Source organism: Dreissena polymorpha, chromosome 10 (assembly GCF_020536995.1).
Source record: "Dreissena polymorpha isolate Duluth1 chromosome 10, UMN_Dpol_1.0, whole genome shotgun sequence".
Lineage (NCBI taxonomy): Eukaryota > Metazoa > Mollusca > Bivalvia > Myida > Dreissenidae > Dreissena > Dreissena polymorpha.
Genome location: NC_068364.1, coordinates 33,618,616 through 33,635,593, shown reverse-complemented (window position 1 = coordinate 33,635,593; position 16,978 = coordinate 33,618,616). Strand labels below are relative to the sequence as shown.

Genomic DNA, 16,978 nt, shown 5'->3' with positions numbered 1-16,978 from the left:
GCACCAAGGCGGCGATATTTGAGTTTCCACTAAGCTTAGTATTGAGAATGTCTGTCAGCTCAAAAACAACTAATCTTACAAATTGAGAAAACCCTCAAACTCGAGTCAAAATATTGACTTAGGTATGTTTTTGATACTAGTCCCTTATCAGAGACACTGAAGGCAATGCCATTTTTTACATTCAATTCCACAACTTTCCTCCAGGACCTGTCAGAGATGGATATTTCTGTTCAATACCGCTAAAATGCTTCATTATTTCTGCCTTTCTCAAGCAAACACTATATTTGCATAGAAATATTGTATTCTTTAGTGTAAAATCTTTAGTGTAAAGTATGCACATTTCAATCCCCGACCTACCTCAACGACCTGTCCGGGAGGACCCTGGGGTCCAGGGGGTCCAGGTCGTCCATCTTTGCCATCAACACCTGGTTTTCCAGCAGGCCCGGATGGTCCCTCGGGTCCCATTGGGCCCATAACTCCTGCAACACCCGGTTCTCCTTGCAATCCGTCATCACCCTATAACAAAGATTGAAAAGCATTTATTTAAACTCGACTTCATTGAAAGCCTAAGGCTTATTGAAAAGAACTTGAGTTTTATGCTGTTTGCTGCTCATCAGTATCTTAGGCTAAGAAATAAGTCTTAAATGCTTGAATCTAGTAAGACAGGCCTTAAATTTAAGTAGATTCCTACATACACATCAGTCAAAGTGTGTACCTGGAATTTAATTAGATTCTCTAAGGGACTACAAACACATCAGTCAAAGTGTGAATCTGCGTGGCTCACTTACCCGTGATCCCTTCATGCCGTTGATACCTGGAATACCAGGCTCCCCTGCTGGCCCTGGCAGGCCCTGAAATACAACATAACAGTCATTAGCAACAACGTACATAAATCCCATGTCTATCTGCAACAACTAGAACAATGCAGACGCTTATTGCGTGGGTTTTTTACAATTATTATAAGTTTTTGCCCCATATTTACACAATTTCGAGAAATTCGCAACTTAAATTATCACAATTTTGACAAATTTGATCGACATTCTTTCAAAAAGTTTGTGACTAATTTTTTTTCTGCGAAAATTGAGGGTCCAAAGGCTGCTCCACAAAGATGAGGAAAAACGCCCTGACTACAAATTATCAGGAAACTTGAGGATACAGAGCCAGGAGTGACTGCTGCTGACAAAAAAAATAAACAAGAGGGCATGAAAGGCCCAAAGTCGCTCACCTGGTATACAAAGGAATCGACCTGTTCTGTGCAGCCCAAGATATCATTAGAACAAAAGTTCTGACCAAGTTTCATGAAGATTAAACAAAAATATGACTTTTAGAGTATTAACTATTAACTAGGTTTAACTATAGCCATATACAGAAAAATGCCCCGCCCCCTTGAGGTAATGTTTTTCAACACACTGGAACCATTATCGAACTTGTCCAAGATAGTTTTGGGACAAATCTTCTGACCAAGTTTCATGAAGGTCGGACAAAAAAATGTGGCCTCTAGAGTGTTAACAAGGCAAATATTGAGGACGCATGACGTACTATTGACAAATGGTGATCACAAAAGCTCACCATTGAGCATGTTGTGCTCAGGTGAGCTAAAAAAAGGGCATTGGCAAAAAAAAAAAAGGGCATTGGCGTTAAATTGAACAAATAGTTTAAGAAGCTCTCCCATCCCAAATTGTAAGACGAGATAAATGCGGGACAGTTGGGATTCTAAATGCAGTTCAGTTGGGATTTTAAATGCAGTAAATTTGGGATTTTAAATGCAGTACAGTTGGGATTATAAATGCAGTAAATTTGGGATTCCAAATGCAGTACAGTTGAGATTCTAAATGCAGTACAGTTGGGATTTTAAATGCATTAAATTTGGGATTCTAAATGCAGAACAGTTGGGATTCCAAATGCAGTACAGTTGGGATTTTAAATGCAGTATATTTTGGATTTTAAATGCAGTACAGTTGGGATTCTAAATGCAGTACAGTTGCGATTTTAAATGCAGTAAATTTGGGATTCCAAATGCAGGACAGATCAGAGTTGGGATTCTAAATGCAGTAAATTTGAGATTTTAAATGCATTAAATTTGGGATTTTAAATGCAGTACAGTTGAGATTTTAAATGCAGTAAATTTGGGATTTTAAATGCAGTAAATTTGGGATTTTAAATGCAGTACTGTTGGGATTGTATCATGTGTCTTACTACCACAATGATGTAAGCAAACTCTACACAGGGATTATGTGTGTCATTAATACAATTTATATCATGTAATTGTTGGTCCCTTGAAGAACAAATTGTACCAATTAGCATTAGTATAACAAGAAGGCCATACTGGCATATGGCTAATATTTCACATTTCAGTAGAAATAGTGTCAACAAATTTAATGTGGAAAAGTATACAACACAAAAGGCATGCACAACTTATTTAAACAACATTAGATGAACTGAAAATATAACAATATAATTGTTCACATAAATGCTTTTCAAATTTTAGCACCTTGCAATACAAGTGACCCATATTTTTGTAAATCAGAGGATGGGACTGCAAGGGTTGGTCCCTTACCATTTAAACCTTTCCCACTCATAAGCAAAGTGATAATGGCTATGTGCAAACAGCATAAAACCAGAACAGCCTGCGCGTGACTCGCAGTCTGTTCCGGTTTTATGCTATTTGCTGCTCATCAGTAACTAACGGTTGGAAAAAAGCCTTTAAAACTTGAATAAAGTAAGAAAAGTCTTAAATTAAAAATAACTTTCTAAGGGACTGCAAACATGTCAAATATGTATCTAAGTGGTAAAGGGTTAAACCATTAAAGGATAAGTCAACCTCTTTCTGGAAAATCTGGGCTTTATGTTTGAGCATAGAGTGTCATCATAAATAAGCCAGTGCATTATGCACATTGTGGACAACACTTTCTGCTTTATAGAATATTTCCTTTAAAGAAAGTCTCGTCGAAATGAAAATCAAGATAGGAGGAAAGTGTCGTCCCTGATTAGCCTTTGCAGACTGCACAGGCTAATCTGGGACAATACTTAACACACGTGCATTCTGCCCAGATTTCCCAGAACAAGGCTTACTCAGCCTTAAATGGGTAGGGACCAACCCTTTCAGATTCACCTGATAAAAAACCCCACAATACAACAGTTCCAAAAACAGAAATATAACAGAAATAAAACACATCAGTAGTAATATCTTACCTTAATCCTTTTGTTTGCAATTTAAGATAGTTATATAATGATCAGAAAATGCAACATAAAGGTCTGTTCCCATTAAAACTTCATATATTTTAACTCCTGATAGTAATGTAATCAATACTCTTAGTGCATTTCCTAGATATTTGTTTATGTTCAAGCCATGTCCTTTTTTCAAAAACATTTACTTGCAATTAACTTTAAAATGAACATCTTCAATATCTGTAAAAAAAACAAGAAACCGTCGGAGACGGGTGATGCTCCCCAAAGGTTTTTTTTGTCACAATATTTCACTATATATTCAGATGAAAGGAAATGTCTTGAGGGCACAGTAGTTGGGTGGAAAATAATTTTTTTATAGAAAATTTCAAAGGGCCATAACTCTGTGAAAAATCATCCGACCAGAACCCGCTGATAATATGCACATCTACTCTTGGTAGTGAAGCTTCCCATAAAATTTCATTGAATTCCGGTCATCAGTTGCTGAGAAATAGCCCGGACAAGAATTGCACTATATGTACAGTTAATGGAAAATTTCAAAAATTTAAAAGGGCCATAACTCTGTGAAAAATCATCCGACCAGAACCCGCTGATAATATGCACATCTTCTCTTGGTAGTGAAGCTTCCCATAAAGTTTCATTGAATTCTGGTCATTAGTTGCTGAGAAATAGCCCGGACAAAAATTGTGCACGGATGGACAGACGAAGCGGCGACTATATGCTCCCCCTCAAATTTTTTTTGGGGGGAGCATATAGTCGCCGCTTCGGCGAAAATGTTGGCCTGAATTTGTTTACAAAGTATTCAGTGTCATACTAAGTCTCAGAACAAAATATTGACCAATGAGAATGCTTGCTACATTTGAGTCTTGACTTCCATTGGTTAACTGATTTAAGAGTTAAATTAGTAATAATGAAATCAAAACTCTGTATTCACCAATCAATTCTTAAACTTAAGTCTTAGAATAAAGAATATTCTTAAAATTGAAATATCAAGTCCTTCCAATTATATTGAATCCAACTTGACATAAATCACCTCTAATTACATATTTCTTTATTTAGGACATTTTGTAACTGACACAGCAGTGTTTTTTTTGCAATGTAAAACAGGCCATTAAACAGACCCTATTCAAAAGCAAACGGACCCGATCCCAAACCGAAATTGTAAAAAAAAATCCCAATTAATTTTTTTTATATAAAAATATCTTTTTTAAGAAAGAAGTGTCTTATGATTAATATATTTTGTATACAATTTAAGGCGCATCTGCAATACTTACTGGTTTTCCCTCAGGACCCTGTAAGCCAGGGGATCCAGGGTCTCCCCTCAGGTCTTCTGGGTCACCTTCAAACACCCCTGGGGCTCCTGCAACCATAAAAACATATTGTTCAACTTTTTGTAGCAACCAGTGAAGCTAAAAGCTTGTAATTTTTGGATCAAGTTATAATTCATGTTACTTTATTGTGAAACCTTTAAAATATCTGATAATGGCAAACACATTTTTATGCTTTTATAATTTACATTTGTTAGATAACGTAATTTTTTCAAACTTAATTTTATCTGGGTCTTAAGTTAACAGACTGTAACCTTAACTGGCCGTTAAAGTTTTGAGCAACTGGGCCCTGATGTTAAAATTACATTACCTTTAGTTAAAAGATGAAACCTTAACCCTTGATCACTTAGATACGTATTTTTATGCATTTGTAGTCCTTTAGAAAGTTACAATTAAATACCTTACTTGCTACAGTCAAGTTTTAAAGGCTTCATTTCTGACCCTTAGATACTGATGAGCAGCAAACAGCATAAACCTGAACAGACTTCAAGTTACTAGCAGGCTGTTCTGGTTTTATGCTGTTTGCACATAGCCATTTTGACTTTCATTTAAGTGGGAAAGGGTTAAATTCATAGACAGTAAATTCAAATCAAGATATATCTAAGAAAGGCAAAAATTATCACCATGTAATTAAATGGTGTTCATTTAGAATATTTCAGCAATATATACGAGTGCTTCTGCGAAAATGTAAACAAATTGCATAAATCTGTTAATGGGTGCTTGGTTGTTATAGAAGTCAAGCTTTCAAGACAATTTTATGCAAAATTAACATTATAAATACTATTTTGTACAACAACATATACTTGAAAATAATTAAAGGACTCAACCTAATATGAAACTTAAGCAAGTTATTCTAAAAACTGACTCCAGAATTTGTTATCCATGTTGGGCCAGGAATTGTATCATTTCAGAAAAATGTCCACAAACTACAGATGATTCGCATTCTGGGAAAACTGGGCTTAATGCATGTGCACTATGCACAGGCTTATAATGTAATACACTTTCCACTTTTCTGGTACAGTAACTTATTTGGTAAGGACTGTCAAACATAGACCAATCTCTGGAAGATCATAACCAACAAGACTATTGCCAAGCAATATATGTCCCCTACCGGCTTCACCATCCTCAGAAATTTCCACCATTATCAGATTTTTTTGATTTTTTTGTTGCCATAGCAACCAGAATTTTTGACGTAGGAACAAAATGAAATGACGTGCATAATGTCCATATTGCCATCTATCCATGTTTCAAGTTTCATGAAAAAATATGAAGAACATTTTAAGTTATTGCATGATCCAGAAAAATGTGACAGACAGACTGACTGACTGACAGACAGACAGAGTGCAAACCATAAGTCCCCTCCGGTGAAATCGGTAGGGGACAATAAATGGCATTTTTATGAGAATCTAATTAGAACAATTGAATTATTATTTTTAAATCCACGACCTACTTATCCTTACCAGGAGGTCCCTGATTTTTTTGTTGCCATAGCAACCAGAATTTTTGACGTAGGAACAAAATGAAATGACGTGCATAATGTCCATATTGCCATCTATCCATGTTTCAAGTTTCATGAAAAAATATGAAGAACATTTTAAGTTATTGCATGATCCAGAAAAATGTGACAGACAGACTGACTGACTGACAGACAGACAGAGTGCAAACCATAAGTCCCCTCCGGTGAAATCGGTAGGGGACAATAAATGGCATTTTTATGAGAATCTAATTAGAACAATTGAATTATTATTTTTAAATCCACGACCTACTTATCCTTACCAGGAGGTCCCTGGGGTCCAGTCTCACCCTGGGGCCCTCTTGCTCCAGCCACACCCGGAATTCCAGCAGGGCCTGCAATACCTGGTGGACCCTGGGGCCCGGGCACACCGCGATCACCTTTATCACCTTTGACCCCGCCAACCGCGGGCCTGACCTCTCCTGACCCCTCAAAAAGGTCATCATCTGCGATCAGGGATATGGGCTGGGTATGAGCAGGTCCTGGTGGTCCAGGGGGGCCTGGTGGACCCTGGGGACCCATTAAGCCTGGTAGACCATCCCTTCCTGGCACTCCTGCAAGGCCTTGGCCCTGAAATTGCGGCTTGCAAAATAAGAAAGTATGTTTTGTTGCCATATTAGGAGATTCTTTTAAACTCAGTTCTTAAGGAATGGGGCCTGGGCATTTAGAAATTTCACAATGCAAGAGAATCTAAAAAAGTAAAACTTTTATGGATTCTTAAGAATCTTTTTACCGGCAGTCCTTGTGGTCCCACTGGACCCTCTCGACCCGGAACTCCATCTTTTCCATCTTTGCCAGGAAGTCCTGGCATCCCGGGCTCTCCTTTAGGTCCGGGTTCTTCATCGTACGGGCGTGGTTCAGCAGGCAGTCCGGGCAATCCTGGCTCGCCTTTCTGTCCTACAACTGCGAGACCAGGATGTCCCTGTAAACAATGAAACAATGGCAATGATTAAACCGTTCCCACGGGCAATAACTTAAGAATTCGTCCCCCATGGGCAATAACTAAAGAATTCCCAAGGGATATAACTCAAACATTCCCAAGAGCTATTTCAACAATCAGCTAACTATGCCCAGATATTGTGCCAAGAAATTTGTGTTTATGAAATGCTGATAACCTGATGAAAACTTATGGACTGGAACCTGAAAAAAGTGGTCTACTAATGTACACTGAACGACAGAAACAACAGCCAATGACAAGAAAAATGACAAGACAGACAGACAGACAGATGGACTGACAGTTCAACTGCTATATGCCACTTTACCAGGGGCATAAACATGTTCTTATATAAGAAGTAATGGCTGCCAGTGTAATATGTTCAGAAGTTTGAATGTCAGATTTGTTGGGCCTCTTTTAAAATATGTCGCAGAATCGGTGGTAACCCACCCCTAACCCCCATTTGTTTTACATATGAATATGTGATATGAATCTCAGAAGTGAACCCTGGGTAAATTGGATTCACAAATATTTTTGGAAAAATTACATCCCGGTATGATAAAATTACAGTGTGTCTGTAGTGAATACAATTATTGTTTAGTGAAGAGTACATTTTTGTTGAAATAATAACAGTGTTTTTACACCATATTGAAAATGGGGCCCATTGGCTTGAGGAAAACATTGTCGTTTTGGCAAAAATTGCAAAATAAGTGGTGTTTTTTTGGGGCTAACAAATGCTTCAAAATAGAGGATAAAAGTGATTCCAATATAACATTTACCAACGATCAACTTATATAGTATGATCAGAGATGAACTAAATGTTGTGACTTATTTAAAAGATTTTATTTTTTTAGGTCCCATTTGGGAAAAATATATACTTTTTTCAATTGGGAATGGGTCATTCTACAGGCCCCAAATTTGAATGAAAAAAACACTGAATGACCTGGTAAAAACTAAAAAAGCAAAAACAAAGCACAAAAGCTCACCTGTATTCCTTGGGGTCCCTGGGTCCCTGGAATTCCCACATCTCCCCTGTCCCCTTTGGACCCATCTTTGCCAGGCTGACCTGGGATCCCCATGTCCCCTCTGTCCCCTTTTTCCCCCTTCATCCCCAACAGGACACTCGGGTCTGGTGGAGGTTGAGGGGGGGAGGGTATTCCGGGCGGACCCTGGTCTCCCTTCTCACCCTTGGGCCCCGGCTCTCCTTGCTCTCCTTTCATGCTTTGCTTGGGTACCGCCTTGCAATGAAAACATAGAAAATAAAGAATAATAATAATATAACTAATGCATACAAAAATGAACATGGTTCATTCAGATAGATAATATACAGGCAGGGATATTTGTGAGCGAAATTAACCAAGAAATTTCTTAATGGGCCTCTATTTGGGAAATACTGGGCATAATGCATAAGCCTGAAGTGTCACCACAGATACACAGGCTAATCAGGGACAACACTTTCCGCTTTTATTGAAGAAAGTATCTTCTTAGGTAAAATCCAGTTGAAGCAGAAAGTGTCGTCCCTGATGAACCAGAGCTTGGGTACCGCCTTGCATTACACAAATACAGGTTGTTTTACAGGTCCACTAGGCGTATTGGATATGGTGTGTGCCTAGCAACCAGGAGGTCATGGGTTTGATCCCCAAGATCACCTCAAAAGACACCATTTTAATACTGGTTCTACCCTGCTGAGGCATGGCCTAAACATGATTTCATTGAAACCTGGGCCAAGTATCAGGAACATATACTTAACCCATTTATGCCTAGTGGATTATCCCATCCTTCTAAATTGGATCAATTTATTTCCAAAATTAGGGATGTCTAGTATATTTATTTCTATATTAAGAATATATCTTACAGAAATTCCCTTAAGCAAACTGCTCAGACCTCGATCAGATGCCCCATCATGCGGTTTCTCATCTGGGTCTACGCTGTTTGCCAAGCCTTTTTTCTAGACGCTAGGCATAAATGGGTTATGTCAATATTCGGACACATATTTAGAGGGTTTTTTTATTGATTTTTGAGATGCGCTAGACCATCATGCTCAGTTTCACGTTAGTTTTTATGAGCTTTTGAGTGTTTTGCGTCTGAGTCATCCTTGAATTTGAGGAGAAATATGTGCATATTCCCATATCTGAGAATTAGGATTGTACCTGATCTTACAAAAGTGATCGTTTTGGCTCAAAATAACAGCACTGTTGCAAAAATAAAAATAAAATCCCCAAAATCTTTACAGAATTTCCCCCAAAAGGTTCCAAACTTTAAAAATAAACTCAATAATAAGTTTACTGACTTAAAGGTGCCTTTTCACAGATTTTGGCATTTTTTAACTTATTCATTAAATGCTTTATATCGATAAATGTAAACATTGGATCGTAAAAGCTCCAGTAAAAAATCAAGAATAAAATTAAAAAAGGGAAAAGAACATTGCCCGGACCAGGTTTCGAACCAGTGACCCCTGGAGTCCTGCCAGAGTCCTGAAGTAAAAACGCTTTAGCCTACTGAGCTATTCCGCCGAGTACACATTCTTGACGTATTTTATACATTATATAAGCAATCTTCGTAGTTTCACAAAATTTAACGACAAAAACAGAACTCTCCAAATTATTAAATCGTTTCGCGTTGCAACGCTTTATAATTTTTAGGTTTTAAAATCGTCAAAAGATGCATATAATGGCTAAATTAGACCATGGTAAATGTTCAGTATTACTGTTTCCTCACAAATATCATAACTAAAACGAAAATTTGCGAATCTGAAACAACTTTTTTCAATTTTGTCAATTTACCAAAGCGTGAAAAGATCCCTTTAATTATACAGCAGTATAATACCATAGCACTTAATACTATTTTTTAATATAACACTAAAATATGCACTAATGAAAAATTGGATTATTATTATTTATAATAATATTAATTGAGTTTATTATACACCAGTATAATACCATAGCACTTAACACCTTTTTTTTAATATATTACAGTAAAATATGCACTTATGAAAAATTGGATATTGTTATTTTTAATAATATTAATAATGTCTCATTTTTTTCCAATTTCATGATTTATCGCACTATATTTTCCAATCGAAAAGGAATGGGCTATAGAATAAACAAGAGGGCCTGTATCGCTCCACTGTTTTTTATGCGAAAAAAAACGCGCAATGCGCATGGGTTGAAATGTACTCAAGCATGTGACTTTCTCTGTCTATCCCTCGTCCCACTGATCGCTTAAAGTTGGAAAGGTAAGCATTTTTTTATATGCAAAAAGTTACTACCGTGTTAACTAAACAGACTAAAAAGCACGGGAATTGTTCCTTTGAAGCACAGTCCCATTGCTTATAACGTAGGTACATTTATCTCTCCAAAAGATTTTGTCGTTCTTTCTATTTCACATATTTTAAGATGCTGCAGATCAAATATACGCATTTGATTTGAAACAGATTCACAAGACCCATAGGAATCAAAATGCCTTAACCCTTTACCAAACGACACATTTTGGACTTTCCCAATTTGAAAAAGGTTGCAGATGACAATTAAATTGTAATAGAATATTAAGGAAATAATCAGGAAGGGGAGAAATAATTGTAATAAAAGGAGAAATTGCTCATCTTGAGCAATTTCTCATTTTATCATAAATATTTATAAAGTCGTCGGCTATAGACCCGTAAAATCCTGTTGGTGTTTGGTAAAGGATCAATAATCTCTGGTTCCTTCTTAGAGCCTTTCACACATTTATAGCAAATACAATAGTAGCATCTTTCTTTGTTAAGAATCATCTCAAACAAGGCCTGTTTGTAAAACATGCATGCCCCCCCCCCCCATATGGGCTGTCAGTTGTAGTGGCAGCCATTGAGTGAATACGTTTTTTGGCACTGTGACCTTGATCTTTGACCTAGTGACCTGAAAATCAGTAGGGGTCCATCTGTGAGTCATGATTACCTATGAAGTTTCATGATCCTAGGCGTAAGCGTTCTTGAGTTATCATCCGGAAACCATTTTACTGTGTGAAGTCACCGTGACCTTGACCTTTGACCTAGTGACCTGAAAGTCAATAGGGGTCATCTGCGAGTCATGATAAATGTACCTATGAAGTTTCATGATCCTAGGTGTAAGCGTTCTTGAGTTATAATCCGGAAACCATTTTTCTAAGTTGAGTCACCGTGACCTTTGACCTAGTGACCTGAAAATCAATAGGGGTAATCTGAGAGTCATGATCCATGTACCTATGAAGTTTCATGATCCTAGGAATAAGCGTTCTTGAGGTATTATCCAGAAAACATTTTACTATTTCAGGTCACAGTGATCTTGACCTTTCACCTGAGAATCAAAAGGGGTCATCTGCGAATCATGATCAATGCACCTATGAAGTTTCATGATTCTAGGCATAAAACGTTCTTGAGTTTTCATCCGGAAACCATTTTACTATTTCCGGTCACTGTGACCTTGACCTTTGACCTAGTGACCTGGAAATCAATAGGGATCATCTGCGAGTCATGGTCAATGTACCTATGAAGTTTCATGATCATAGGCATAAGCCTTCTTGAGTTATCATCCGGAAAACATTTTACTATTTCGGGTCACCGTGACCTTGACCTTTGACCTAGTGACCTCAAAATCAACAGGGGTCATCTGCGAGTCATGATCAATGTACCATTGAAGTGTCATGATCCTAGGCCTAAGCGTTCTTGAGTTATCATCCAGAAACCATCCGGTGGATGGACATACGGACGACGGACGGACCTACATGTGCAAAACAATAAACACCCTCTTCTTTGAAGAGGGGCATAAATATAATTAACAAACCACACATCCCTTAGACCAACAGGCCTGAGAATATTATGATAATCTAAAGATTATTTCTTATATTTATAAATGTATTTAATTAAGTAACACATTTGACTTCTAAGATCAATTCATGGTAACTTATATTAAGAAAACTATAAAATGATCAGAAATTTATATGGATCGTTGAGCAATTGACAATCATATCTCCACAATTCATGAGTCACAATTCACAAATGGAACAATGAATCATTAGTTATTAAAAAGGAGCATATACGATAGTTAAGAACATTGCACTTCATTAATTCCAACACCTCTTGGATACAAAGTTTGAGTTAACAATGCAGTATCATATATTGACTCTTCTTGAAACAATTATGTTCATGGAAGTTGTGTTTTAAAATCAATAAGATATTATTAAACTGGTTTAAACACTACAAAAAAGACATTAAATAAACACGTCATCCGAAATTTTTTTATCCGGATATATGGTCACTTTATTTAAATAAATCCCGACTTTTTTCAGTTTAGAAGAAAAACATTCAGAACACATGTTCTCACTTCAAATCCTTTGTAAGCAGTCACCATCTGATCTAAAATGGCACTAAATGACAGGGTTTTATCTCATGTTTACAAGATGTTGTTGTTGTTGTTGGTCACAGCCACATGGCTGCAGTAATCTTCCCTGGTAAATGTCATATGTTCTGTTTTGTGACCTCGCGGGACAGGGTCAAATTTGAGCCCTGGGGAATAATTTGAAACAAGAAATATCTTTAAAAAAGATATACGGCGTAAATAGTTTAATGAATGAGATCAAGTATAGCGAATGTCTTTTTCTGTGTAGTTCTTAGCTGCATCACACGCAGTACGGGATGTTACGGGGAGTTTTCGCGGCTTATTTTACATTATAACATATTGCTGGTCATAAACCTATAGATACAAAACAGAAAACCAAAAGAAGAATGGAAGTGAAATTTAAACATACGAGTCAACCGGCCACACGAGAAGTATCCGTATTTATAGGCGCGTTCTTCGAACAAACCTGTTTTAGTGGTTTGTCGGGCATTGCTATTTGATTCGATTATTAACAGTATCAATTATCATCGTGCTAATGCTTAAAGTGATATTATGGGCATTTTGCACTGTTGAATTGAGCTGAAAAGAATTAACAGGTCAAAATAGTTAGTTAAAATGTGGTTACTGATTAATTATCTGCAACTCACCTTGCTACCAGTTGTTTATAAAAATATATTTTATATTCGATATTCTTACGTGACCCACCCAGTCCTGTAAGCTGAAATGATCCGTAAAACAATTTCGTGTCTTTGTGTCGTATGAACAAATCTGCACTAAAACTAAATTTATGTTCAACTCGTAAACGCATGATCAGTTGTCAAACGAAAGTACGGTTGATATTCAAATGCATTATTTTTCTCTTTCTGGTATATTGTTTTAGTATGATGATGCTGCATTAATTAATATAAGTGTATATGAAGTAGAAACATCAAAAATAATCAACGGTTGCGTTAGACACCTATAAACTGTTACATGCTCATAATATCACTTTAGTACATTAGGCAATATGGACGAATAATTATTGTTAAATTTATCAACAATAATATTTATCATTGTATTGTTGAAAACACATTAAGAATCTATTATTTACATACCATAATTATATTGCTGAATATCTTCATTTAACATATTTCTGGTCTAAAGAAAATTCCAGGTCACCTAGTTCACGGATAGCGTCTTTATTATATAACGATTATTTTACTGGCCGCCAACTCCGGTGATGACCTGTATATAAACTCTGAATGTCCGCGAATTGACCCGATATACCTCGCGGGTTGAAATGCAATGCTTTAAAGTGAGGCCTCGCTTCCATTGCTCTTTATACTTTTACATGTTAACATGTTGACAGGAATAAGGAAGTAAGTACTAAATATGAGAACATAGCCTTTTAAGTATAAACGCTCTTGCGCTGGTAATACTCTGAAAATAAAAGGTGTACGCACAAACTGTATTGATGTCGAGAATTGAGTGTAAAACTGTTCTATCTATTAAGCCTTTTCATTCGAGATAAAATTGTTTCATACAGTAAAACAGTGTTACAAAGACGCGGATATGTTTCCAATGTTCTGGTGGTATACTTAAATCAGCCAATGGAATAAATGAAGTGTATTCATTCGTACCTAGCCGCGGGAAATTTTATTGGAATTTTATTGGACACTTACAAAGGTCAGGCTAAGGTGAAAAGCTGGCTTATGCAGCTTACGCTGAAAAATTTGGTAGAGATTTATTAGATATCACAACATACCAAATTTAGTAGCCCTAGGCTCTATAATTAAGAACAAGAAGATTTTTGAAGTTTGCACAAAATAGGCCTTATATATATGTTCATTTTTGTGACCCCTGGGGCAAGGTCAAATTTGTTCCCAGGGGCATAATTTGAAAAAACTAAGTAGAGAACTATTAGATGTCACTACCTACCAAATTTGATAGAAATAGGCCCAATGGTTATGGACAAGAAGATTTTTATAGTTTGCACAAAATGGGCCCAATATAAGAATATGTTCAATTTTGTGACCCCTGGGGAACGGTCAAATTTGATCCCAGGGGCTTAATTTGAACAAACTTCGTAGAGGACTATAAGGTGTCACTACATACCAAGTTAAGTAGCCCTAGGCCTAATGGTTCTTGACAAGAAGATTTATAAAGTTTGCACAAAATAGGCCTTATATAAGTAAATTTTCAATTTTTTGACCCCCAGGGGCAAAGTCAAATTTGACCCCAGGGGCATAATTTGAACAAATTTGAAAGAGGTTCACCACAGAAACATTCCTGTGAAATTTCATCAGAATTGGACCAGTAGTTTAGGAGAAGAAGATGTTTAAAGAAAAAGTTAACGCACGCACGGACGCACGCACGCACGCACACACGACGGACACAGGACCATGACATAAGCCCTGCTGGCCTTTGGCCAGTGGAGCTAAAAAAACAACAACAACATTTTACTAATGTCAGTGACTTTGTCAATGTTGATATTGATATCATAGCCTTCGACAACAGTAACAACAACAGTAACAACAACAGCAACAAAAACAGCAACAACAACAGCAACAATACCAACATTTCAAACACTTCAGGGATTTCGTCAATGTCGATATCAAAGCCATCAACAACAACAACAACAATAACAAAACAACAACAACGTTTCACTTACTTCAGTGATTTCGTCAATGTCCACCGTGATATCTGAGCCATCGCCGGATCCCGATCCTGCAAACACTTCATCATCCCCCGCCTTTCCTATTGCCTCGATTTCATTCTGGTTAAAAAACATGGAGACATTATTGTTGCTTTTTAATTTGAGACTTGTTATTGGAAACCTTGACTTAATGCATGTGCGTAAAGTGTTGTACCAGATACTGCACAGGCTAATCAGGGAAGACACTTTCTGCATAAATGGTATTTTTCGTTTAAAGGAAGTCTCTTCTTAGAGAAAATTATTATTGGGGGAAAGTGTTATCCGTGATAAGACGGTGCAGGCTGCACAGGATAATCTTGGACAACACTTTAAGCTAATGCATTAAGCCCCATTTTCCTAGAGCGAGGATAAAATGTCATCAAATCAGCGTGGACTTGACAGTAGGGCGCCTGCACAGCAACTTGGAGGTTCCAGGTTTGGTTGTTCAGGGGGCATCTAAAGATCTTTTCAGAGACTAGGTGCTGGGTCTGCGACTTTAAATTATCTTATTAAAAATGTTAGTCTTAACTGAAAGTACTGACCAATAAAAATGCATGTAGCTAATAAACCTGTTACCGCGTAGATACATATTTTGACGCAATTGTAGTCCCTTAGAAAGTTACATTTAATTTAAGACCTTTCTTACTAAAGTTCAAGTTTTAAAGGCTTCATTTCAAACTCTTAGTTACTGATGAGCAGCAAACAGCATAAAATCTGAACAGACTGTGGGTTACTTGCAGGCTGTTCTGGTTTGATGCTGGTTGCAAAAGCCATTTTCACTTTGCTTCTTTTGGGGGAAAGGGTTTACATACACTTCACATGCATGCATTAAACCCCATTTTTACACAGCAATTGAGGCTCATAGAGAATGAATTCGTAATGCAGTAACATCAAAAGAAATAACTTACACATTTTGTCAGAGTGTCTCGTGGTATTTTTTCCAATTGGGTGTAGATCGTTAGCTGTGCTAGACTTCCCTGTAACAAACAATAATTTACTGTCCAAGGCTAGCCTACAACAAACAGGGTATTTCTGATATTTAAAAAAAGCTGTTAACGGACCTGATCCCTAAGCTAATGGGATGATCTCAAGCAGAAATTGAAAAAACAATCCCAATTTTCAATTACTTCTGGGGGAAAGAAATGTCTAATGATTATTATACACTGTAACTCCAATATAGTGCGGTCCGTTATAACGCTGTGTCCAATATAACGCGGGGGGTACTTGGATCCCGTTTGTTCTCCAACCTTCCATTTCTGATTCAAATCCATGTTATGCAACTTCATGTATTTTCATAAATTCAAAGAAGCCGGCGATCACAGCTTGATTGCTTTTTCCGTCCGTTTAACTGATTTTAATCGATAAGAGGTTAAACGACACTCGACAGCTAATTGGTGTTAATCTGTTGTGTAATGCCAATAAAGGTGTGAAAACTCGCGAGTCGGTGTTTATTACATGTATTCCCTATCAGAGCGGTTCGGTGCGCTAATTTCAATAAGGCAAGTGCAAGCGGAATAATTATCAAATTAAAGTTATTTAAAACGATTACCTGTTTATGTTTTGTATTTATCGTGTATGGTATTTCATTGTATAAACTATGGCTGTGTTTATCATAGATGGACCCTTCCTGCTGGCAACCACAACGACATATGTGTGCATTGTTTGATCGTTTATGCTGTTGCATTGTGTTATTCAATACACCTGTGAAATCATCGTTGGATACCTTTACTCTTATTATATATACACTGTAACTCCAATATAACGCGGATGACGGGGTCCAAGCCACGCAACAGCGTTATAAACGGACAGCGTTATTAGTTTTGAGCTTATTTATTTAAGGGGCTATAAAAACAGGTAAAGTTTAGCTTATAAGATAGGTCCTGTGTATCGTCATGCTGTGATGTCATCCGCAAATACATGCATATAAACCGAATCGAACGATAACAGTATACATACCGCTTTTCTAATGTGCACATTTATCCAATAATCCAA

General features: G+C 37.1%; 1 protein-coding gene across 4 annotated transcripts in view; it reads right to left on the bottom strand.

The window, feature by feature from the left end:
* LOC127847194 (collagen alpha-1(I) chain-like) overlaps nt 1-16,978 on the bottom strand; it is a 147,929-nt gene that overhangs the window by 33,399 nt on the left and 97,552 nt on the right. For all 4 annotated transcript variants that reach the window (XM_052378920.1, XM_052378921.1, XM_052378922.1 and 1 more), the window contains exons 8-15: nt 15,895-15,963; nt 14,963-15,067; nt 7,948-8,199; nt 6,761-6,949; nt 6,291-6,597; nt 4,461-4,546; nt 789-851; nt 358-516 (exon numbers count right to left, since the gene is read on the bottom strand). In XM_052378920.1, the coding sequence (XP_052234880.1) occupies nt 358-516; nt 789-851; nt 4,461-4,546; nt 6,291-6,597; nt 6,761-6,949; nt 7,948-8,199; nt 14,963-15,067; nt 15,895-15,963 (1,230 nt within the window). The remainder of the gene's footprint in view (nt 1-357; nt 517-788; nt 852-4,460; nt 4,547-6,290; nt 6,598-6,760; nt 6,950-7,947; nt 8,200-14,962; nt 15,068-15,894; nt 15,964-16,978) is intronic.